Source organism: Doryrhamphus excisus, chromosome 4 (assembly GCF_030265055.1).
Source record: "Doryrhamphus excisus isolate RoL2022-K1 chromosome 4, RoL_Dexc_1.0, whole genome shotgun sequence".
Lineage (NCBI taxonomy): Eukaryota > Metazoa > Chordata > Actinopteri > Syngnathiformes > Syngnathidae > Doryrhamphus > Doryrhamphus excisus.
This window is the reverse complement of record NC_080469.1, coordinates 9,460,342-9,484,266: the sequence shown is the minus strand read 5'-3', so window position 1 is coordinate 9,484,266 and position 23,925 is coordinate 9,460,342. Positions and strand designations below refer to the sequence as shown.

Here is a 23,925-nt window from a genome sequence, read left to right as displayed (position 1 = left end):
ATATTTATATTTATACATATGATATTAATTATTTATATTGTACCAGTAATGTATTGATTTTGAAGGCTTCTAAGAAAACAATCAATTTAAACCACCTTTCATGACGTGTTCAATTGTGTCATTACTAAAAATATGGTAAAGTGCAGTTTTTCATTTCACCGAAGCGTGTGCTCGTCAATTTCTTGATGTTACTAAGAAATAGGGGATAGAAATAGGGACTGATAGTTATTGAAATATGACAGCAGCAGCCAGGAGTCTACTTAATTAAGCCAGAGGTGATTAATCATGACCAATCACAAAGTAGACATGTGATTAACTTGAATAGATGTTTTAATCGTACTAGTTTAATCAGCACTAGTTTTTTTTTTTTTTGCATTTGATGTCATTATACTGTGCAGGTGTAAAGTATGTTGCATAGGTGTAAAGCTTTCTCTCAGAAATTGGAAATCATCATGTTCCTTTAACTCCTGGAAGTTGTCAGGGACAGTCCAGTTCCAGTTCCACCACAAGGAGTAATGTAAAGGAGAACTAAATAAATATTGCTCAGTGATAATGTCTTTAGCCACTATTCAGGGATAAACAGACGCCCTGAAGCACCCAGTGGGAGAGGTGCTCAGAAGTAAACAGGTCAGCCTCAAAAACCAAGCCCACACCCATGGCATTCCTCCGTAAAAATGTGGTGTAGACTGGGGTCCGCAGTGTTTTCTAAGGAGAGCAAACACAAACAATGGCACAAACAGGTAGTAAAATATTAAAATACATGACAGTGCATTGTGAGACCCACACCTGCAACCTAAGCCGGCAGGTCTCGATGGGGATGACTCTGAGAATGGGCAGCTGAACCTCCAGAACTTTAGGTTTACTCTTCACCAGACAGCCCATCTCCATGTCCCAATCAGCTCCCTCCAGGTACAAACCAGACACAAAACAGCCTGCAAGAAATGACTCGTATGAACCAGCCTCTGTAAGTTAACACCAGTGACACTTCAGTCCAAAGCATGTCTGTTCATTACCCTGTGAAGGTCTATCATTGACTTCACCGTCGTCACGATACCGAGTCACCTCAGTGTAAAGTGTGGAAAGATCTAGAGGCCAGCCATTTTGTCTGCATGCAGCTTGGACCAGAGCTGTCAAGTAGGATTCTGGTATGTGGAGTCCCGATAGCCACATGACCTTTGGCTCTGCATCATTCACCTTTTGATGAACACGAATTCAAGTGATTCTACTTTGCACCTGAATGCACATTACTGCATGAAAATCCTTACTCACCCAGAACCTATACTGCTCAAATCGCCTCTTGAAATGAATCATCCAGTTACCCAGGGACTTCAGCGTGTCAGGTGCCAACTTCTTCCAAATAGCAGGAATCTGACCATTGAAAAGGGCTCGAGCAACTTCATCCAGCTCACTGCTCATGCCCACCTCACCAGCCAAAGCCTAGACACAGACAACCAGTCCCAAAGTAAGCCTGTGAGAAACACAAAACTACACAACAGCTGTGTGCCCCTCCTTCTCACCCTCTGTAGCTCGGCCAGAGATCGCTTCATGCGGACCACCAGCTTGTTGAAGCGCTCCAGTTCTTGAAGCAGCACCACTGACGTAGGGGAGACTTCATTGCCAAACTGCTTGCGGATAACGTCCAAGTCAAATAATGCAGGCAGCTTGTTCTCAATGTCCTGGGCCACCTGAGTGATGTAATCATCCCTGCTGATGCTTCCACCAGACTCACCTGAAGCACAAAAAGTGGATGAAAAGTGAAAGTGAAAAGACAACTGAAAGAAATGCAAGATGAGAACTGTCGTACCAGTCTGAGGCTGCAGGTCAATTAGATGCAACCACATGTCTTTAGCTGCCTGCGTGTAATATCCTATCTCTGCATTGGAATGAAGGCCCATCACTTCAGGTGTGTTTGCTAATGGCAGGGACTCAATCTCATCTGTAACCAATCACATGTTGTCAATAATGACTCTTGAACTATTAAAAAAAAGCAATTTTGAGTGATGCAAACAAAACAGACCAATATATACTGTCCTGGTTCCATTTGGAGGAACCTTGTAGTCTACGTGGTTGTTTTTGAAGAAGTGAAAGCGGCAAAAGTCGTAAAAAAGGAAGTCTCCAAAATACTCGTCCATGTAGACGGTCAGGATCCTGCGGTCAAAGCTATCTATGACTCGTCCTCCATACATCACCTGTGAAACATTGTACATATTTGAAGTATACAGCAGGAAGGATGTTATGACATATTTACATCACATACAGCTTACCTCGCCTATAAGGTATTTAATACTCCCCCAGGGGATGTTGCTCTCTCGTTGTGTGTGAGCTTTGGTCAGGTAGGTGTTCAAAATCTCCAAACATACCTGTCCAGCACAGTTACAACAATGAGGTAAGACTCACTGTAGCCCATTTTTGGAGACCCAAATGTGTTTCGTGCCACTTACCAAGAAGTCCGATTCACTGAAGTCGTATGGGACATTCCAGCCAATTTTGCCATACTTGCGGCGCTCTTGCACCACGGCATGGAAGAAAGCCAGCACATACACCAGGCTGCGGAAGGCTGAGTGCGGGCATCCGGTCATGGTGTCACTGGATATTTTAGAGTAGGTCGCTCGCATGTTGAGCTTCAGACCATTTGGAGGCTCAGTGACAACCTGCAGTACATGGAAACGTGCGGAATTTACTAGCATAGCATAGTATAACCATCTATTAAGAAGTAAACAAGTATGAATATATAATGTCAGGGCTGACATTCCACCTTGAGAGACTTTTGAAGGATGCCTATTGGAAAGTCATCGATAGGGTTGGTTGTGATCCACAGGCGAAAGTGAGGGTGGGGTTTGGTGATCATCTCCAAGCATTTCTCCAAATCTTTCAGCCACTTTACCAGCAGGTGGCAGTTCTGTAGCATCAACCACTGACCACGGGCTGCTGCCACCTCCAGCAAGTGTAGCGCAACCTTGAGAAGGGGAAAGAAAGTCAGTAAACAACAATTGATCAGTATTTCACCCCCCAAAATTACTGCACCTGGTACTCCCAAGTGGGAGTCGATGCCAAAAAGACCCAACTACTTGTTTCCAAGTTCAATATAAAAACAAAATTCTTTGTACCTTTTCCTGACCTTGGCCCATTGCAAGGAACTTGAACTTGCCCCCAAAGCCAGTCCTTTCTGCCAGTTTCATGAGGTCACTGCCGGGGTCAGAGCCAGGGCTCAGGATGAAGACAATAGGGGAGAACTGGGTACTCTGCTCATAAATTGCATTAAAACTGATCACAGGGGGTTGAACAAATCTGTCAAGATAAAAATGGTTTGTATCAAGGCGAGCTTCCCCATATTATGTTGTAAATTTATTGAATAAATTAAAGCAAACAAGCATCACCTCTCGCCCAAGGTGATAGTGACATAGTCAGTGATAGCTCTGTAGACTCTATCAACACGGAAACAGCGCAGCAGGAGCAGCTTCTGAAAGGCGGTCAGCTTCTCGTCATATTTCATTGGCAGTGCAGACTGTTCTGGTGCATCCAGGTCATACCACTGTGGAAAAAAACAAGGACATTCAAACTCAGTTGATTAAGTAAACGTGGAAGGTACTTGTAATAATTAAGTAACCACTACGTACTGACTGCCACTCTGGGGAGTTTCGGCAAACATCATCAGGTAACGAGCCAAACTGCTCAGGAAAAAGCTCTGACAGTTTTATTACATCTTCCCAGGCAGCATCAGGAAGCCAATTACAAGTCTTTTGGCGTGAGGTCTTTTCCAGTGACAGATTACCTTTTTCACAAGAAATGAAAAAACCTGCTATGAGCTCACTGTGACAGAGTGGAACTCTCAGGAGAGGTTTTCTTATATACAGTATTTCACCTTTGATGAAAAACTCAAACTCCTCCTGAGGAACACAATCTTCTGCCTGCTCAATCTTGATAGTCATGTTGAAGGAGAAGAGAAGTTTGTGTTTTTCAAACAGACCTGTGAATAAACATCTCCATCAGTATACTAAATAGAATGGACATTGTAAAGTTGTTACAGTAGATGTGCCCCACCTGTACATCCGTAATTGTAAACGTTGTATGTCAGGCTGTTCACGATGTTACTCAGTCTTTTTGGCAGGAAAGAATCAGGCTCAGACTTGCGTAGGGAAAAGTCAAACACCTCCAGATATGAGGCGAGAGAATACTGGTACATGCTGTTAACCAGAGCCATTTCTGTCAGTGCAAAGAACAAAATAGCCCCACGCTTGGCCACTGGCCGGTACCCGTTCCTCAGCACGTCGATATCCACTGACGTAGTTACAGCCAACTTAAGTTTCTCAAACACCTGATAATGAAAAATGTCAAATATGATGACCAACATGATGACAGTCAAGAGTGCTCTTCTTGGCGTTTGACTGACCTCACTAGATTTGGACTTTGTTTCCTCCAACGTGGAGACCAGCTCAGTGTTATCCAACATGTTGCCTGTGGATGTGGCCAGCTCTCTGAGCAGTGTGTCACCAAGGTTCTTCAGCAGCTTTTTATTATCACTTGTCTCTTGGATCAAAAACTCACGCTGCTCCTCTAGTTCCTTCTTCTCAAAGCCCATTATAACACTGAGCAACTGGTCCTCCAGACCCTTTAGGGTCACTACATGTAACACATATGGATAAGACACCGTGTTAGCAGAGGACACATTACTCACAAAAATAGTAAATGATCTTACCAGTATAATTAATAACCATGGATTTTCCAAACACAGATGGAGAAAATTTGGGGTTTCCCAGTTTTGTGTTGAGGTAAAGCCTAAAGTTAGGATCATAGTCCACCTCTTTGTCACCCAACATTATGACCTGCCTGCCTTCAGCTCCTTTCAAATTTTTCTCCAGGACGCTGTCAATGACAGGATCAATGTACTCATCTACATCTTGGAAAAGGAAGGGGAAGCCATATTTAATGGCCATCTCCAGTTGTTTCAAGAAGTCTGGATCATTGAAGGATGAGATCTGTGGACAAAAGTACATCTGGGCTGCTGCTTTCTCTAATTCTGGGGCTGCTATGTGTGGCAGCATTGCACAACAGAAGAATATAGTAACACTGTACCTTCAGGTTATTGCGTGCCTCCTTTTTCTTAACCCAGTTGAGGGCTTGTTGTTGAGGATCAATACACATGGGGAAACGACTGCCTCTGGTAGTGAGGATTCCATTCTGTACTGACAGCTCATCTGGTGGCAAGCCCTCTGACCCCCACCTGTAACCCAAGGTTTATAAGACACAAGATAGTTTTCTCAGTGGTCAGAGTGATGTCCAGCCAAAAGGAAGACGGAACAAAATGAATAGTATGAAAATTCCAAATTACAATCATTTTAGTGCTTTACTCTTTCTTACCTGATAATTTCCACTTCATCGGTTAACAGGTTGTCCACTTTAAAAGGCTCACTCAAGGGAATGCCTCTTTCCTGCACATCAGCCACCCATGTTTTGTACACCATCTCATTCCTGAAATCCCAGCTGAAGGCTCCCTCGTAGCTCAGGAAGGCTGAAGAGATCAGACAGTCACCCAGTAGACACACACGGCGCTGCTTCAACTCTTCTAAGTCTTCTGTCCACCTGAAAAGAGCAACCACAAAAGCAGTACATGAATAAATAAATATGCATGGCGAAAAGTTTAGACTTTTAGTTGACATCTCACCTCACATTCTCAGAGCTCAGACCAGAAATAAGTTTGCCAGCAGCTATCAGCCTCCTCTCCATGAGTTCAGCCTCCTCTTGAAGTTTCTGTTTCTCCGCAATAGCAGTTTGATATTTGTCTCCAAGAGCCTTCAGCTCTCTCTGAATGTCATTAAGCTCAGTTTGAATGAGCTCCAGCTCCCTCTTACTCTGAAAGAAGTTCCTTTCAAGACGCGCCACCTGTAAATATAGGTCATAAGTTTTTCTTCATACTGTATTCCTCTTAGAAAACACTTGAACTCGCTTCGCTAGTGACTTACTTTTTCTCTTTTGGGGTTTATCTCCTTGGCAACCTCACAGTAACCTACAACAGCCTCCACAAATTTGAACATTCCTGAGCCCGCCTTGCTGATGGACTGCATCTCCTCAAGGGTGGTCGAAAGGTTCTTCAGGAAGCCTATGAAACAGAGCTCTCATTGAAGTCACTATAGCAGGGAGCATAATATTATTGCTATTGTTATTTACCATAAATGTCCAAATGACCATGAAGTCTACCTACCTTTGACAGTCTTGACCTGTTGGGAACCTATAGCATCACAGTCCATTTCCATGAGCGAACGCAAGAAGCCAGGATCTGACATCATCCCTTTCGCGGCTTGCCAGTTGATTTCCTTTTTTTTACACAGCACGAGGATACACTCACACACCACTTGCACTTGCTTGGGTGGCTTTGCAAAAGATCTGCACAAAGGAGCATCAGGAAAACGTCGATAATTGCTGCCATTCACCATCATACTTTAGAAAGTCAGAGAGAAAGTTTACCGGATCTCAGTAACGTCAGATTTATCAAGGTCTTGCAAGGCAATACGAGCTGCTTCTAATGCTGGCAGAGCTTCAGCCAGGGAAGATTCTGCTTCTACCTTCTCAACAGCGATGACTTTGTTTTGCTCCTCAATCTCTTTGGCTTTGTCTTCTGCCAAAGTCTTTTTCTCCTCAGCTAGAGGGAAGAGTTTGTATTTTGTTGAAGATTTCCAACCGTTTTTCTCAGCCATGAAGATATGAAGGTATGTATGTTTTCACTGACCGACAGTGGTGTTGGAGGCAATCTCCACCAGCATGGTCTCACAGGCTGAGGACTTTTCAGCAAGGACCACCTTCTGCTCTGCCAGTTTGATGTTCAGCTCATCCAGCTGCACACTGGCTTCCTTCAGTTTATCCAACCCCCCCTCGAGGCGCTTGCACTGTGCTGGAACACACAAACAAACGTGTTGTCACGTCCCACTGGAACTTATGAGTTCAATGAGTTCCCACACTCTTACCCAGAATATACTGGTCCTTCTCCTGCAGGAGGCTAGAGTACGTGCTGATGAAATCCAAGTAGTTCTTTGGGGTGACATAGTTTGAACGTCGAAGTTTTTGCAGGAACAGGATACTGTACTCTCCAACAGACTTATGGACCATGCAGACATGCTCTATAACAGCATGAGCGTGTTCTTTAGGGATCATTTCACTTTCACCTGCAGAATTGACAAAAGCAGAGCATAACATTAAAATCAGGGATAAGCAACAAAATAAGCATCAAGGCAAGTAATCAGACAAAACTCTTCTATTATGAATAACTCAATATACATTATAATAACAGAAGCAAATTGTGTTCTCCGTTGTGTTCAAGGTTACAAAGATTAACAACTGGGAAAAAAATGAACAAAAACACATGGATCTTCAGAACCAACTGGCATACTATTCATTTTGTGGGTTCAATTACGGTTACCAAAGGAGTTTAAATGTGTTTTATACAAACCAAGGAAAGACTCAGCTACAGCAAGTAGCGCCTGTGGAGGCCACGGCAAGAACCAGTCTATGACAGTGTTGTTCATCAGTCCTGCACAAAAACGAGAAGTGGCTGGCCCATTCTGATCAACAATGTCATATTCTAAACAAGATAAATCATATTTTGGTTCATTTTACCTGGAAAGTTTCTGCAGCGTGTCCTCAGGGTGTCTCCCACAGGAGACATGCCCAATACAATGTGCAAGTTGCTAGCACTTTTACTGACAAAATATTGCCACACACTGTCTTTCGAAGGACCTGCTCCGTTTTTGAGGGCCTCATCACGAAGCTGATTGAGGACAGACTCTTTTTCATCGTCAGGAAACAAGGCAGGAACAATGCCTATTAAAAACATCAACAAAACCAACACAGTCCATTTGTTCTTAAGAAAACTACATTTCCTGATATGAAGACTCATGTCCAACCTGACGTAAGCATGTTATTGATGAGTTCCAAAAAACCTTCTTCAGCAACATGAGCATCAGTGAAGAGAAACACTGTCTTCTTGTTTTCAATGCCGAGCTTCAAATATAACGTTTTCAAGTCTTCGCGAAAGCTTGACTCGCAATATCCTCTGCTCAATGTTATCTCAAACACCTGAGGAATCAATCATGACAATTTACTGCATTTAAATCATCACATAATGCACTTACAAGGTGACATTCCAAATAGTTCCTGAGGCAGCCATTCAAAAGTTGGAAGTCACCAGAATTTACAGTAATTTCAAATATTAAACAAATTTGTTTGTTTTACAACCTCACAGTCAGCAGTGAAGGCAGCCAGCTTGGTGATGGACTGCTTGCCTGAGCCTCCGACTCCCACAAGCAGAGCATGACCGCGATCGATGCGGATGATACGATGCACACGGGTCAGATGTTCCAATGCATCATCGAACAGGACAAGATTCATCCTTGACTTCCTGTCATTGTATTCTTCTAAAATCTCCTGCAGAATGCAAAAATAATATGCAAAATCAACTTCTATCCAATGTTTAAGCAAAAAGAAACCTAAAGTAACAATAACATCATGACACCTGAAACAGGGCTTTAGAAGCTTCATAGTCCTGCAGGTCCTCATAGACCCTTGGTTGAGTTTCACTTAGGGCTGTCCTGTAGTCTCCAAAAAGAATCGGATCTCTCATAGCATCCTCCATGTTTGCCTTGAAATGCTCTTCAACTAAGTTCTTTATAAGGCCCTGAACCTGTAAGTAAAGGAAAAATTATGGCATTGGTTTGATGAAAACCTGCACAACATAAATGTATTTCTACGAGAACTGTGAGAGCCAGTCAGTGGCATCAATGCCTTCCTCATTCAGAAACTGCCTAAACAATTCACCCAATGATGGCCATTGTTATGCATCTACTAACCCTGTATAAGGTCTACAAGTATGCCTGAGAAGTTCACCCCAGTATATCTAAGATTAGTCAGGGTACTGCTGTGACTGGTTAGACACTACAATGACGTTCACCAGTCACAAAATAACCAATAATCAATTTACTATTATGGTGAATATAAAAAAAATATTATTATAAAGTGACATGTACCAAGTTCTTGTCTTTCTCATCAATGAGTCGATCGTGGAATATCCTCAGACATTCATTTCTCCAAACGCGCACAAATGTAGAAACTGTTGAAAACCTGTTTTGTTGAAACGTGGTCAAGCAAATGTTAGAAACACACATCATTAAATAACAACTGTCAAGCTAGTTAACTGCTTTGATCTGACCTCTCAGGCTCAGTAAGGGTCAGTCCATTGTAGACCCTTGATAGGTCTCGCAGGTTGAAGATATAGTGGAACTTGGCTGGAGTAGGTGGGAGATCTTTGACAAGGCTGTTGTATAGTTCCAGTGTGCAGAGAGTGACTTTATCACAAACCTTCTGCACCACATCCTCAAAGTGCTAAAACATTCAATCAAATTTATTATATCATGCATGAGCAACAATGTGGATCGAGACCATTGTAGCCGTTATGAAATTATGCCACTCACTTTGGTGTGACCTTTGATAATGGAGCTATAGATTAGTTGGAGAGACTCAACAGCAGGGAAAGGGATGCTGAAGACATTGAAGAGCGAAACAAAGCGGGTGTCCACCTCGTTCCTTCCACCGCCTGCCTTCCCCATGGCAGCAATGAAGCCAAGGTCCTTGAGGGTTTTGTAGGTGAGCTCCTTCCCACGGTCATAAATACCTCCTCTGTCCAGTAAGAGCTTCAGCAGTGCAATAGGCTGCTGTGTGCCATAGCTATCCACCTGTATAAGGAACACAGTGCAGTCATATGTCAGCTTTATGGTGGAGAAGTATGGTCTGACTATACTGGTGGTACCTTCGGCATATTCATGTCATCTATAAAGACCAGCAGTCTCTTGCCCATTGGAGGACCATAGATCTCTTTCGTCCTTTTCTCGACATTGGCCTCCAGGTTTCTCTGGAGGTCCATTGATGTTGTTCTGGATGAAAGGTTGATGGTCAAAGTAATCTGGTGGCAGAGAACATTAATACATTTTCAATGAAGTAACAAATGTACTTTAAGCTTGAATGAATAGTTAACTTACACTTGTATCTGCACTTTGATGCTTTAGAAAGTTATGAATGGTAGCTGTTTTGGAGGTTCCTGGGTCTCCAACTAATAGCACAGACCTCTTTGTTTTCACCATCTTTTCCAGGATCCAATTGGTTCTTGTAGTGTCCACAGTTGGGACTAAAGCAAAGAAGGAACATGTGAATCAAATATGGAGGAAGCAACTTGGTGAAAACTATAAAATTTTTACACAATTCACAATTCTACAATTCAACATTAATCATAGAATAGAGTTGTAGGAAGAAGCCGAATTATCAATGTTTCAGCAATTGCTGTTAATTTTAGTTAATTACAATATAATGTTACGTTACCAAGAATATCGGTGAACTTCACTTCTGTGTTGTGGGTGTATGTAGTGACTAGATGACTCCAAGGAAGCCATTTCTGCTGTGTTCCATCAAAATGGAAATCAAAGAGTGTGGGCAGGTATCCTGTATGAACAATAAAAAAAATTACACACTTACCAGTACAATTAATTAATAATCCATATTAACAATTTTAAAAAGGCTTCAAAATGTATTTCATTTAATAATTTAGACAATGTATTAACCCTCTGTGAATCACCACCTTACCATGGTGGAGGGGTTTGAGTGCCTGAGTGATCCTCGGAGCTATGTTGTCTGGGGCTATATACCCCTGGTAGGGTCTCCCAAGGAAAAAGGGTTCTTGGTGACGGACCAAGAGTGACTCTCAGAAGTCTCATATGAAGAAAAGCAAGAGGAGAGACCGCATCTTGCCTGGATGTGGGACCGTTGGTCAAAGCCTGGCTACAAGAGCTTCAACAGGTTTTCATCCCGGTTGCAGAACATTGGACCAGCTCTACACCCTTGTGAGAATGCATGGGACTTTGGCCAACCAGTCTACATGTGCTTTGTGGACTTGGAATTCGACCGTGTCCGTTGCGGCATACTTTGGAAAGTGCCACGGAAGTATGGGATTGGTGGCGCGCTACTATGTGCCATTCGGTTCACCAAAATCAAATCAACTGCAACAGTGCACATGTCTACGCTGGCCAGTGTATGCAAGCATAATACTAATTTGGTGTTGTACCTGGGATCTCACCGGGGCCAGCTAGTGTCTTGTCATCACTCAAAGTGAATAAGCCAGAAAGTTTTTTGATGAACTCATCAAATTTGTCCTTGCCATCATCCAGCAACGTGGCCCCTAGAGAGAGGTACAGAGCTTCCAGGAAGTAACACTCCAAGACTGCAGCATTGTAGTTCTCAGTTTCAGTATCAAGGAGGGCATCAAGGGTCATGCACAGCTGAGACACCTGAACATAAGAACACATTCAGTCATTCCTCCATGACTTTTGCACCAAGAGTATCAGGAAAATATATGTGATGACCCTACCATATTTAAATCTGTCTGAGGGACAACAGTCTTCAGTTTCTGGCCCTGTTTCCCATCTACAATACCTTCCACAATCATGTCTACTGAGCTGTGCACATATTTTTCAAAGAGTCTGTCCAGTTCTTTTTGTTCCTGTAAAAATAACAAACAAGTATCACAGAAAGTGCGTGTGGAGAATGTGTATTTATGGGTAAGACGAGCTGTGTTCAGAACAAACGCGCTTCTCATATCTTTTCACTCTGAATCCGCATGTCTTCATCGGACATTGTAAAACGTTCCTTACATAAAGCCTTAAAACACAACGTGGTGAAAATATATACTATATAATATATCATCAAGTCAGAGTCATGCACGTACACATACAATTTATTGGCTAAACTAAGATAACCCCTGCCAGCTTCCATTCACGCTCTGTAAGAGGTCATTCAGCCAACTTTCGCTGGCATTTATTGCCATTTTAACCTGTTTAGGTGGGAAGGTCCGCCGAGTACTTCCCCACATGAACTTTCCTTCTCCTGACGATGACAGCATTTGATTCATCTTATATATGCACCGCGGCGTGCAGTCATCGAACTCTGCTTGTTTACATTCATCATTTATACCGGTATAAGTCATTTTCTAATCATTGGAATCTATACCGGTATATATCGTAAAAAAATATTACTAATGTGAATACAGTTTGAATAAAATAATGATGCTCTTGGTCATACCTTGGCAGATCTGTTTTTCAACCATTTCTGCCAATATGGGGTGTATCGCAGGTTTTTGGGATCCACATAAACCATTCCACAGCGAGAGACAGTAGCAGGCGAAGCATACTGCAGATCTCCAACCTGCATTTTGTGCATTTTGATCAGGTACATTTTGATCAGTATACCAGTTGTAAGTCATACAGACCTCAAACAGCAGGGCACAGTGATTCTGTAAGCGGATTCGTTCTCCATTAGCTAGGGTAAGGAGCTTGTTGTCATCCATTACGGAGTTCATGTTTTCAACCCACAAGGCGTCCACGTCACCATCGAACAGGATATACCTGCAAGTTCAAGTTCATATGCTGATTGTACACAAAATTAGAATAATTTCCTTTGACACACTAAAGACATGTCCTTCACCTGGTATATCCTCATGTGATCCTTTCTATCACATTTCTATCTTACCTCCTTTCTTTTTTTTCAGTAGGCTTGTTTATGTCACGGAAGATGTTGGATAAGACCCCATCAGTCCAGTCTCGAGTGTCAGGATCCAGAATACCATACAGTTCTATGACACTCACAGCTTTGGGGTTGAGGGGATATAATTTGGTTTGCAATCCCAATCTGGGGATGAGATGCAATTACAGTAACTGTTATTATGCCACAAAGGACCCGTATAGCAGTTTGATGTTGATGTTTATCAAAATTGACACTGACTTGGTTTGAGCTTGACATAATGTGCTGATTACTACAGATTTCCCTCCACCTGTTGGGCCGACTATCATAGTTGTGTGCCGGGTCATCATTGTTTCATACATTTGCACCACTTTATCCACCTTAAATGACAGACAACATTAAGCGTGTATAGGGTTAGCGAGTGTATCTTAGCTAAGATACATACAGTGGATACACACAAAATCTCATTGATATGGATTTACATGAGAATTAAGATTAAGAATCACATGACACACCTGGATGGGCAGCAAAACATAGTTGTTATCTTCCAAGGTCTCTTCGACGGCATCGTTGAAGTCAGCATGGCGGATACGATGGCATTCCAGCCCAGGAAACAGGTCTGAGATCAGCCCGAGGAACAGAGGCACATCCTCAAACACAAACTTTGGAAGATTCATGTCCCTCAGGGCTCGCATCAACACCACATCCTGCAGTAAAAGAAAACAACAAATTAGCAGCAACTTCTATACCATTTATCTAGTCTTATAAAGTTGGGTTCGGAAGCTATCCGGAAGTCCTCGTGAACACTTGGGAGTCTGAGGTAAATGGAGTTATTCCTTGTAATCTGTTGAATTGCAACTGATTCAATAGCAAAGAGAATATTACAACGTAAACCAAGTTCGTACACTTCAAATCATATAATATCCAGATTTTTTGTAAATTGAGCCTTGCTTGCTGTCTTTCATTGTAAAGAAATAAGCACTATACCTCACGGAGGTGTGGTGAGCCCCTTTTGAGTTCTCCTGCCATCACTAAGACAGACTTCAGAGCTCGGAGGCCAAAGTCATAATGAGACTGCTTGGACAACTGCTCTCTTGCCAATTTATAAAGGACTGTCATCTTCTTTGCAAGGGCCTGAAAAAACAAGACCAGTGAGAAGTCCTTAATAAGAGTCAAACATGTCAGGAAACACTTTAGTGTTCATTTCAACTCACCTTGGCCAGTAGGAAGCCCTCTGAGAAGAGCATGATCTCACAAATCTGCTGCAAGTCAGGCACAATCACCACGACAGGCCTGAACAGAGCTTTGACTGATTCAGGCAGCTCTGTACGCCCCGCATAGCCTGGGTTCATGGTGATGAAGACGCCAGTTCGGCTGTCCAGGGTAATCTCATGACCTTCAAACTGATGCCCAAACGACGAGGATGTGGTTAGCGAAAGTACAAAGAAACAATACTGTCACATAAAAATTAAGTGTGATATTGTATCCTTTGAGACGTACATTAAATATTTTAAGATGCAAAATGAGTGCATTGCGGATAGTTTGGATTTGAGAGGAGATAACTGAAAGGACTGAGGCATCAATGCGGTTGAATTCATCAAAGCAGCCCCAGGCTCCACACTGGGCCAAGCCAGAGAGGATCTTCCCCACAGCCTGCAGAAGGAGGTAGAGACACTCAAATTGACAAAAATGGTTTTGTTAAGCAAGCAGGGACATTTTTTGGAATATAATAAGAATCCATTGACTCATGTAATCTTCTCACCATGTAGTCCATGCCTTCACCACAGTTAGTAACCACACAGAGCAGACCCAAAGCCTTGGCCAGATCTTTGGTGGACTCTGTCTTTCCAGTACCAGCAGGTCCAGCAGGTGCTCCACCCAGGAACATGGAGAGGGCCTTCAAATACATACCTCCATCAACAACTGTTCGTCTATGTGTAAAAACAAATCGCTAAGTGTTCACAAACCTGTGTGATTGTGAGGTAGATACGGTCTGTGAGAGGGGTTATAACCAATCGACCGTTCAAGCCCATGTATTCATAGCCATAAGAAAAAACTGCACTGCACTGACGCACAGCTAGATTGTCTTCTTCCTGCACCCAGTAGAATCTCAGTTGGCTTTCCCACTCAAATTCTTTTGCATCTGTTATACTGGAGCAAAGTAATGAGAAACAAGTTCACCATCCACACAAGTTACAAGGTATAATGGTTGATATTTGCGCTTCATCATAGAAGTCGTACCTGTTCAACACAAAGCTGTCTACAATGTCTCTTGCATGAACATCAATGATAAGGACGGTGTTAATCTTTCGTCTGTCATTTTTTTTCATGGGTTGCATTATACGTGTGACCAACTCATCAATCTGCTGGTGCATTTTCGTGGCATAGTTCTTCAGAGCATGCTTAGCTCCTTTCTTCAAGTTGCTAAAGACATCCTCTACTTCCCATGTCCACCACACTTGATTTGTTGCCAGTACAACCATACCTTGGAATAGCAACATCCAATCCACCCTGAGATGCAAAGAGACTCAATGTGGATATGATTTTCTTTACAGAGAAATCTTGCTCACAATGTACACACACCTGCCTCTGTCCTCACAGTAGCGAAAGATGGCTTCCTTAGTGATGAGTCGATTAGTTCTCCTCATCTCTTGTAAGACCACTGTCATCCATTCCTCTACCCTTCCTTTGATTGGGACAGGTTTTTTAAACTCCATCACCTCACCCTCAGCTGACACCATGGCTCCAGCTGATGTCTCCCCACTGCTTTCCGCATCAAACCGCAGAGATGCAATGTTGTCATACATCTAGTGAAACAAGGTGGGAATAATATGGAACCCAGTTATTTCACAAACCTTACAAACAGCTGCAGGATGTGTTTAGTATCGCATTGAAAGACACTATGTTTCTACTCTCACCTTTATCATATGCTCCTGCACACAATCGTGGTGACTACTCCCCAAAATGCTGAGTAGTTCATCATCAGAGATGAAGAAGAAGCGGGGGAAAGCATGCCGCTTAGAATCTAGGTAGTCATTGAGACTCTTCTGGCACTTTTCTAGGTTCTCGCTCAAGGTCTGCAGGTCTATCAGCCGGTTGGGAACCAGGCAACAGCGCTTAATGTTTGGGTTGGTCTGTGCATCATTCATTATCTACATAAAAACAAATGATATTACATAATTTACATTTATCTTCTGAATTCTATGAATGATAAAAGAACACTCACATCTTTAAACCTTTTGTCAATGTTGTCAAATTTCTTCGCTTCCTCTGGCAGCTGAGAGGAAATATCTCCACCAATGAAGATGCTCTCCAGGTACATCCATTTCCGTTGTACCAGCAACCAAACCTGCACAAAATGAGATTTTTAAAAAATTATTTTTGGATTTTAAAATTCAAAGACTTGATGGTAGATTTGATCACTAAGATTGACCTCTATGGTCTCACTGATAAGGGACAGGTCTTTCTCCCATTGTTGAACGGTGTTTAAGAAAGGTCCAACAAAACGACTTCCCGCCATACTCTGCAAATTCATGGCATCATTGTCCACACACACCAGGATCTCATCCACTACACCCAAAACATAACAGTCTTGCTGGGAGACTTTACTGTAGGGCTGTACAATGAATTTCATGTTTTCCCATGTCTCCACCACCTCCTTCACACTCTGAGAAACATACAGAAATACAGACAATACTTAGACAATCTTAATTACGCCAGCTTGGGAACATCATTGAGGGGAACTTACTTTTTCAATACCAAGCTCTTTTACAGCTGAAGTAACAATATCACCAATGACATCAGCATACTTATGAAGCTCCATTGCAAACATGTTCTCCAGGGTGAAGCTGCTTGGGTTCATATCAAAGGCAGTGCCAGTCCTTTTCATTAATTCCTTCCAGTGTCTGTTGCAAAAAATATTAGAATTTTTCAGGTTTCGGAATTTAGTACAAAAAAATAGTATACAATTTGAGATAAAAAAAAACAACAAAAATACAATATAGCCTGGAGAAATTTAGCACATGCACTATCGATCAAAGTGGGACGGGTTGTTGCTCAGAATAAACAACAAAAACATGCAAAAACTATGGGATTTGTAACTGTATATTATCTTTTCAATATAATAAGACTGACTGACCCTAATCACACTGATAAAGAAGCCATCCGTGGCCCTTCCTTTCAAAGTGTTAATATCATATGGACTGGGTACGTTTTGGGTTTATACACTTACCTTTCTCTGAGGGCTTCATTCTTTAGGTCCAGCAGAAGAGGAAGAGAATCTCTGAATTCCTTCATTCTGCCTTCCACAAAACAGGCCACAGGCAGAGCGCGCACGTCTTTGGGGAGCTTCCTCAAATCTTTGACAAAATCTTCAACACCTTCCTGAAGCATGTTTATATCTAAGTCCACCCACAGGGTCTGAGACCACACATTCTTTGCAGCCTGATAGACAAAATCAGAAGCTACTGAATATAATCTAGTGTGTCCCAATATGTTCACCTGTTCTTGCAGATGAAAAACTGACCTTTTGATTTCGATATATATCATAAATCTTCTGGAAGCCATTCATGTCCTTTTGAATGCTGACAATTTCAGGGTACACGGTGACAGGTAGATCCAACAGCTTCTCTGCATTAACTAACTCCTGCCGTCCCGCCACCATCTTGGCAAGCTCTGCTTCATATGATTCCATTATTGATAGTCCTGCAAAGAAACAAAAATACAGCAATCAATGTAACCTTATTGAGGAATACTCAACATAATTGCGTAAAATCAACAAAAACCTTGATCTAAATCATCTCCCACTGCTCCAGGACCATGCATGTTAAAGCTTTCGACAAAGATGGACAATTCCTCCTGAAAGTCTTCAGTCAACCTTTTGGTAGTCTTTGTGTGAAACAGAGAGAAGATAAATCGCAACTGTAAATGTCTATTAGCTCAATAATTAAGAGCCATTTGGTTGTAACCTCTTTAAATGATATCTTGACATCTGTCAAACGCTGATGCACTTGTCTGGATTTGGCAAACAGGTCACTCCAGATCTGCCCGATATTTTCCTTTAGCCCAAGTTCATCTTTGTCAACCTACACATAAATAATGCAGTTCAAGAGTGCAAGAAAAAAATATGGACCAAATGTGTAATTTAAAAAACCGCAGCACCTCCACTTTGTACATCTCCAAAGTTCTGTATCTTTCCTCGATATCTGCGATGCTCAACTGCACATTTAGTGACATGTCTCTAATATGTGAGATGGTGCCAAGGACATTCTTCAAGTTGTCAAACGTGTCAGGATTCTGTTGAAGCTTCTCGAAGAGGAGCTGTTGAATACACAGTGGAATACACATGATTGGTGGAGGTCGAAATAAAATGTATAGGGCAGACTTTGGTGAAGAATTACCATAAGTTCATCTTTCAAGTTTAAGAGCTCCTTTTTTGCTGATATGTGGAGCAAACTACCCAGCGAATGAATCCAAGACTCTGCCATCTCGTGCACAGTGCGGCTCAGTGGCTCCAGGTTTAGTTGGATGATGTGTACATTCTTAAATGGAGGCTCCATTACCACTTTTTGACTTATATGAGAATAGAATTGTAGCTTTTTATCATACATGGTGCATGATGGGTTTTTAGCCGCAAACTTTTCACAGACTGTGGCACAATCCCTTTCCCAAAGAGACTGATACTGTTGCCAGTGGTTAACATACTGGTCTACAAAAACCAGCAACTGCTGGATGTTCTGGGACACAGCAAGAGCACTGTCGTTAACCTGGGGATTTTGACAAACTTCATCATAGAAGCTAAATGTCATCAAAACATCACCATCCACATGTTGTGGAGGGCACTCAATGCAGGTCCCGTTCATCCAACGTAGAAATTCCTGAAACACAAATATATAATATACGTATGTCATACGTATAACTATTATTAATACTTTAGCCTGAAGAGGAAATAAGGACCCTACTTTGGTGCTGTCGACACAATCTTTGATACATTGCAGGAGCAGCTGATATATCTCGTTTGTTTTGGGCTGCAGCAAAATCTTAGGTGCAGAAAGGATAGCATCAATACGGAAGAGAGGGGCACTCCCCATCAGGACAGCATTGAAGGCCTTGATGTTCCTACATGTGATAGTCAACAAAGCCAAATGTCACACTATGTAGTATGTTCAACACAATAATTGTTACAGCTTCCAATATATTACCTCAACACCATGTTTACAAGGGCATCATGCACCCTGTGTTCCCAGTATGTGTAATAAGATGACATAATGTGGGATTTGCCAGTGTTTGTTTCCATGATCAAATGCTCCACCTTAGTAATGACTGGTCCAATGTCAGCATACTTGCATCTCAACAAATGTACTGTCTTGACCCGCTCTTGGTCAATGCATTCATAAAACTCCCTGATACCTGAAAAACATACAGATCAAAATAATCACTGCAATGTCTGCTATTTCATATGTTTTGGCCATATGTTTTATTAATTTACTTGGTAAAAAGTCTTTCTTATCTGGAGCTGGGCATCTCAGGAGATCTGCCGTCAGTATTGATTTCAACTTGGTTTCAATATCGGTTTCTTTGTTCTGTATTTGATTGACAGTTGATTCAAATTTTGAGAGCTCTTGATTGCCATCATTGATGAACTCTCCAATGGCTAAATTCAAACATACAGACGTTACTATCCTCCCACCGATAATACACATAAATACGTCACAGCCACATTTTAGCACCATACCTAAGGAGTTCCAGCTAAGTCTTTTACATCCAAGAAATAAGACAGTTTCAACTTTTTGGATGTTTTGTGACAGCATGGTGATCTTTGCATCATTAAGAGTACTGACTGCAGAGTTGTAGCGGTTGACAAGCTTGTGGAGATCATCGGTGTACCTAAATCCAATGTGAAATGCAGAGGGGACCGTTTTTGTGGTTGATACAAAGTTAGTATCTTGTACGTTATAAGTATTACTACCTTATAAAGTTAGGCTCTTGTAGAGTTACATTTCGAGCAACCTCAGGCACGGAAAAGGACATTGATATCAATTGTTTTGTCTCACAAATTATTGTCATGATCTCTGGTGGAAAGTTGACACTGTATCGTCGATCCCTTTGGGAGTCTACTTCTGGCCTGGCTGGGGCAACCTTAGAATGACAACATTCTAAATAAACCCAGGAAAAGACCAAACACAGGAAATTTGATTATTTTCCCTATCCTGTTGATAGGAATGATACATACCAGCTGCGTTTGGTTTTCCTTTGAAATAATGACCAAGATGGGTTTCCTCAGTAACAATGGCAAGTTGCGTTCTGTATCAGATATCCATGACTTATACTTCCTAACGCCATAGTTGCTCATCTCTTTTGCCATTTCCAAGTACTTGTTTTTTGCCTAAGCAAAATTTATGACAGGCACACAAGATATCAAATAACAGTTCTAAACAGTTTGTGTGTCAAATAATCTTCAACATGAACCTGTACATTTACCCAAATAAACAGTCTTAACTCACCACTCTGCCCATTTCACTCTGCAGTAAATCAGGCATTGTGAGGAGAGGAAGCATGCCAACCTTTAGGCGTTGAAAAAGGAAATGTGTCCACCTGATGGTTCCTGCCACAGGAGGCTCATTCTTATTTATTTGTGGCTTGTCTTTCTTTTGCTCGAATATTTCATTTAGACTATCGACCTAGGACACAGACACAAAGGTGCAAATTATGATGAAAATTATGATGAAAAAAACACTCTTACTTGTCGTACAATATGTGTAACAAACATGATTACACTCGGCTGTGTTAAACCCTCTCACGCCTTTTCTTCTCCCTCTTTGCCACTTGCACCGGTGGGAGGGATGGAAGTGTGGGTGCGCTGCTAACAAAATTTGCAAAGTGAGCTGACCACACCCTGTTGGTGCGCCGTTGCCATGGTGCAGGGCTTTGGCCCAGTGAAATTAGAGCGCTATGTGTTTATGTGTTATTAACGGACCTTATGGAACTAATTAATGATGAAAACCAAAGTACTACAGTATATTGAAAAACAAAAATAAATTATGAACTATCTTAAAACTCATTTTTATTCATGCCTTAAGCTTTGTTACTGATATACATGCAAAACCGTGCGCTTTTACAAACCTCTTTGCAATACTGAGCCAGAACATCATTAGTCTTTTTCATCAAGTGATTATTGATGGCTGGTCTGGAACGGATGTCTTTGTATTTCAGCAGCATTTCAAAGGCAGCAGTAGAAGAGCGCAGTGTCTTGAAGGACTGATCAATGAAGGTGATGACCCCTCGCTCAATAGCCTGAACACACATAAATAAAAGCTACAGTCCATGAACATTGTTGCGAATAAACAGCGCTGTTGATATTACATTCTACTTGATGGCGGAAGCCTGCTGATTCATCATATTGTAGTCGGATGTCTGAACTCACATAAACACTACTATTGAAGTTTTGCATGACGATTTTCCAGCTGCTCATCTTGCAGCTATCAAAAGGATCAAAGTTGTCTGCCTCAAAAGGTAAGATCAGTTTGTCCACGTTGGTCAGCATTTCATCAAAACGTTTGGGGTCCAAGGTCACACTTTTTAACTCTGGGCTGAAGATGTTGTAAAACTCTTCCAAATTCTGAACAAACAAATAAAACAACATCACACAATCACTGGAAGTAACAGGTAACAAAGTATTAAAGAGTGCAATTGCTGACCTGCAAAACATTGTGCAAGTCCTGGCATATGGAGGCCATGTAATCTGTTTTCTCAAATAATTTTTTACGATCAAACTCCCAGCATTTTCGAGTGTCTCCTTCTTCAATTTCAGCACGCACTTCAAAGTAGGTGGACTTCCATAATTCCAGAACTTGCTTGGCCTCATTCACCTTGGTTTTGGCAACATCTCTCTGGTCCCTGTCCAGGACACAATCCGTTTTTGAGAAATTGAAATCATTAGGCATTTCATCAAAAAAGCCACATACTTGAAGAGCACTTGGAGATCAATGACTTGAGCCACGCGCTCAGTCAGTTGCCAAACAATGCGCTCCATTAGAGGAACCATGCGTTCATTCCTGTTATAGTGGCAGGAGATTAACCACACAACTTGTAGGCTGTTCATCAGAGGTGGGATGGTCTCCAGAATCACACTAAAGTTGGCTCCTGTAGCCAAATTCTGTATCAGACAACAGTAGGGTGGTAGAGTTAAGTGTTTACTTGACAAAGAACAATTTGGATCAAACTTAGCTCACCTTGAAATGTCTTTCCAGTGTTTTCAGGAAGCGTACATTTTCATCTGCTTCCAAACAGTATTTAACAAGTTTAGCAACTGTAGCTTCCATTAAGGGAATCACAACTGCATGAGCTTTGGTCAGTACCAGCAAAATCTTCTTTGCCACTGGCTGATTAAGCTTCGTTCTCAAAGCACTCAGGATGGAAGCACGCTCCTGCCAAAAAACAATCTCCGCCATTGGACTGGGTGTCTGTGGCTTTTTGCTATCCTGCTCCTCCATAATAACAGTAATTTGAGTTTGCCAGTTCATCACACACTGCTCCAGTTTCTCTACCAACTCCGTATCGTTTAGCAGGTCACTGACCTCTGGCTCCAGGTCTAGTTCAGGGATGTGCAGTGCAATGTCATCTGCAATTAAAACGTTGTTAATCGAAGCAGACAGGATGAATTATAGTAAAGATGAGGTTATATTTTGATCGTTTAGTTCATTGCTAAGATTATGCAAAAAAAATACATAACACGGGGTGAAAAACAACATTACATTACATTACGCAGAAATAGATAAAAGTGCAAAAAAAATCACTATTCCATGTATTCCATGCACAATGTATTAGTCTTGTCATGGCATCATCCATATGTAATATGCCATCATCCATAAACAAGGAATTTTTTCCACAGAAAATAAATCTCCTTTCACTATTGTTGACAGTTCTGACTATACTTTGTTGATTTCTTCATAATGTCAAATCCAAATTTGAGGCATATGTTTCTGGGGGTTTTTGCATTTTATCAATATAGATATTATTTAAACATTGTGACTCTGAAAACAATCATAGGGAAATCATTCAAACTTCCATACAAGTATGATATTCATGTCCAAGGTGACCCTACATAAACTTCAGAACACTGTATGTCACGGGTTAAAATGGGTGGTATACAAACCTTGAGCTTTAAGCTGTTGAATAGTAGAGTTGACCACTCCCAAAAACTTGTGTGTGCTGTTGAGTAACTCATTCCGAATGGGTGCTTGGTCACTTGGCTTGGTTGGAGTTTCGATACGACCACTCGACTTGTCACAAGGAGAAGCTGCTTCAGCCTGATTGTGTGCATTTGTTTTCTTCATCTGATGAGCAGTAATTAATGGGATATAGATCTAAAAAGAGACATAATGACAACCTTAAGTGCATATTCTCTTGGCTGGTCTGTTACAACATGGTGACATGATGACATGGTGTTACAGTAGCTGTAAGTGTCACTCACATGCACCAGTTTTTTCTGCAGGGTTTGCAGATTATGTCCATTATGCAGACCAGTTTCCAATAACCTGGGCATCAATCTATTGGCCTCAGCCATGTCCAGTGGTTCTGCAACAGTCTCTATAAAAACACACACATAGTATAACAATCCATTTTTTTGCATTTTGAAGTTTGGCATGATGTTACTATTGAGCTTACTCTTTGTGTTCCTAAGGAAATATAAGACTCGAGATTTGACAAATCCTTTTGGGACTCTGTTTATTGCCATTTGAAGCTCAGTCCGATAGACTAGTTGAACGCTCTGAAAGCACAAAATGTACTCGATTAATGCTAATGCTCCATAAACCCATATATAAGAAATGATTAAAACTTATTCTCACCTGACTAAACGTTTGTTCTGCTTTGGGACGTATGTTTCTTCCTGTTTGGGTCTCCGAAAACTCTTCATGATCCAAGGAGTCACTGGAGCTGCTCATTTCTGGTGTTAATTCATCAAGCCAATATAACATTGGGGAATTGATTTTTCCGTTTTTAGTGTAGCAAACATTCAAAATAAATTACAAAAATTAAGCACTCGACTCACCAAGTGGAATATCAGTCTCCTCCTCTCGGACACTTTTCATAAACATAAGACAAGAAGTGGCGTTTTCTTCAGAGACATCATCCAAATAGTGCATAAGTTTTTCCTCCTCTTCTCCATCTTTCTGACGTAGAAGCTCGTCGAAATATTTGTCGTCTTCTAAATTCAAACACACACGCACTTGCTGCCGTATCCATTCCACGCGTAAATCATCGTGGGCCATAGCTGTTAATTAATATGTCCGCATTTAAAACTTGTCCCAAGTGTCAGTTTTGTTCCTTTTCGAAGGATGTTACAAGGACGGGGTTCCATTTGTATGTCGCCCTGGA

General features: G+C 41.6%; 1 protein-coding gene across 2 annotated transcripts; it reads right to left on the bottom strand.

Moving 5' to 3' along the window:
* Positions 1-53: 53 nt before the first annotated feature.
* On the bottom strand, positions 54-23,906 carry LOC131128650 (dynein axonemal heavy chain 10-like). 2 transcript variants are annotated; one of them, XM_058071714.1, is made up of 77 exons: positions 23,600-23,906; positions 23,397-23,494; positions 23,215-23,317; positions 23,021-23,136; positions 22,703-22,913; positions 21,780-22,168; positions 21,513-21,703; positions 21,246-21,444; positions 20,972-21,166; positions 20,671-20,841; positions 20,052-20,228; positions 19,781-19,933; positions 19,517-19,686; positions 19,283-19,434; positions 19,037-19,201; positions 18,750-18,957; positions 18,510-18,666; positions 17,949-18,425; positions 17,710-17,868; positions 17,517-17,633; positions 17,334-17,436; positions 17,075-17,253; positions 16,781-16,992; positions 16,298-16,454; positions 15,983-16,216; positions 15,776-15,898; positions 15,468-15,701; positions 15,133-15,356; positions 14,791-15,060; positions 14,517-14,700; positions 14,312-14,446; positions 14,050-14,202; positions 13,764-13,952; positions 13,537-13,683; positions 13,065-13,256; positions 12,811-12,929; positions 12,559-12,717; positions 12,299-12,434; positions 12,112-12,234; positions 11,402-11,533; positions 11,099-11,321; positions 10,360-10,479; positions 10,023-10,168; positions 9,794-9,946; positions 9,459-9,719; positions 9,197-9,369; positions 9,015-9,108; positions 8,504-8,671; positions 8,227-8,415; positions 7,896-8,067; positions 7,609-7,812; positions 7,442-7,522; positions 6,960-7,157; positions 6,725-6,886; positions 6,463-6,637; positions 6,200-6,381; positions 5,961-6,097; positions 5,663-5,880; positions 5,359-5,580; positions 5,074-5,221; positions 4,697-4,976; positions 4,391-4,620; positions 4,042-4,315; positions 3,863-3,967; positions 3,618-3,772; positions 3,378-3,532; positions 3,108-3,288; positions 2,756-2,956; positions 2,442-2,651; positions 2,265-2,360; positions 2,018-2,189; positions 1,805-1,936; positions 1,518-1,729; positions 1,270-1,437; positions 1,014-1,194; positions 787-932; positions 54-705 (listed from the first exon to the last, which is right to left on the bottom strand). In XM_058071714.1, exons 1-77 carry the CDS (start codon positions 23,817-23,819, stop codon positions 559-561), a joined length of 13,704 nt encoding a protein of 4,567 aa, XP_057927697.1. In that variant the 5' UTR covers positions 23,820-23,906; the 3' UTR covers positions 54-558. The 2 variants fall into 2 exon arrangements, with proteins under 2 accessions (XP_057927697.1, XP_057927698.1); XM_058071715.1 differs by having other exon boundaries at positions 11,111-11,321.
* Positions 23,907-23,925: the final 19 nt, after the last annotated feature.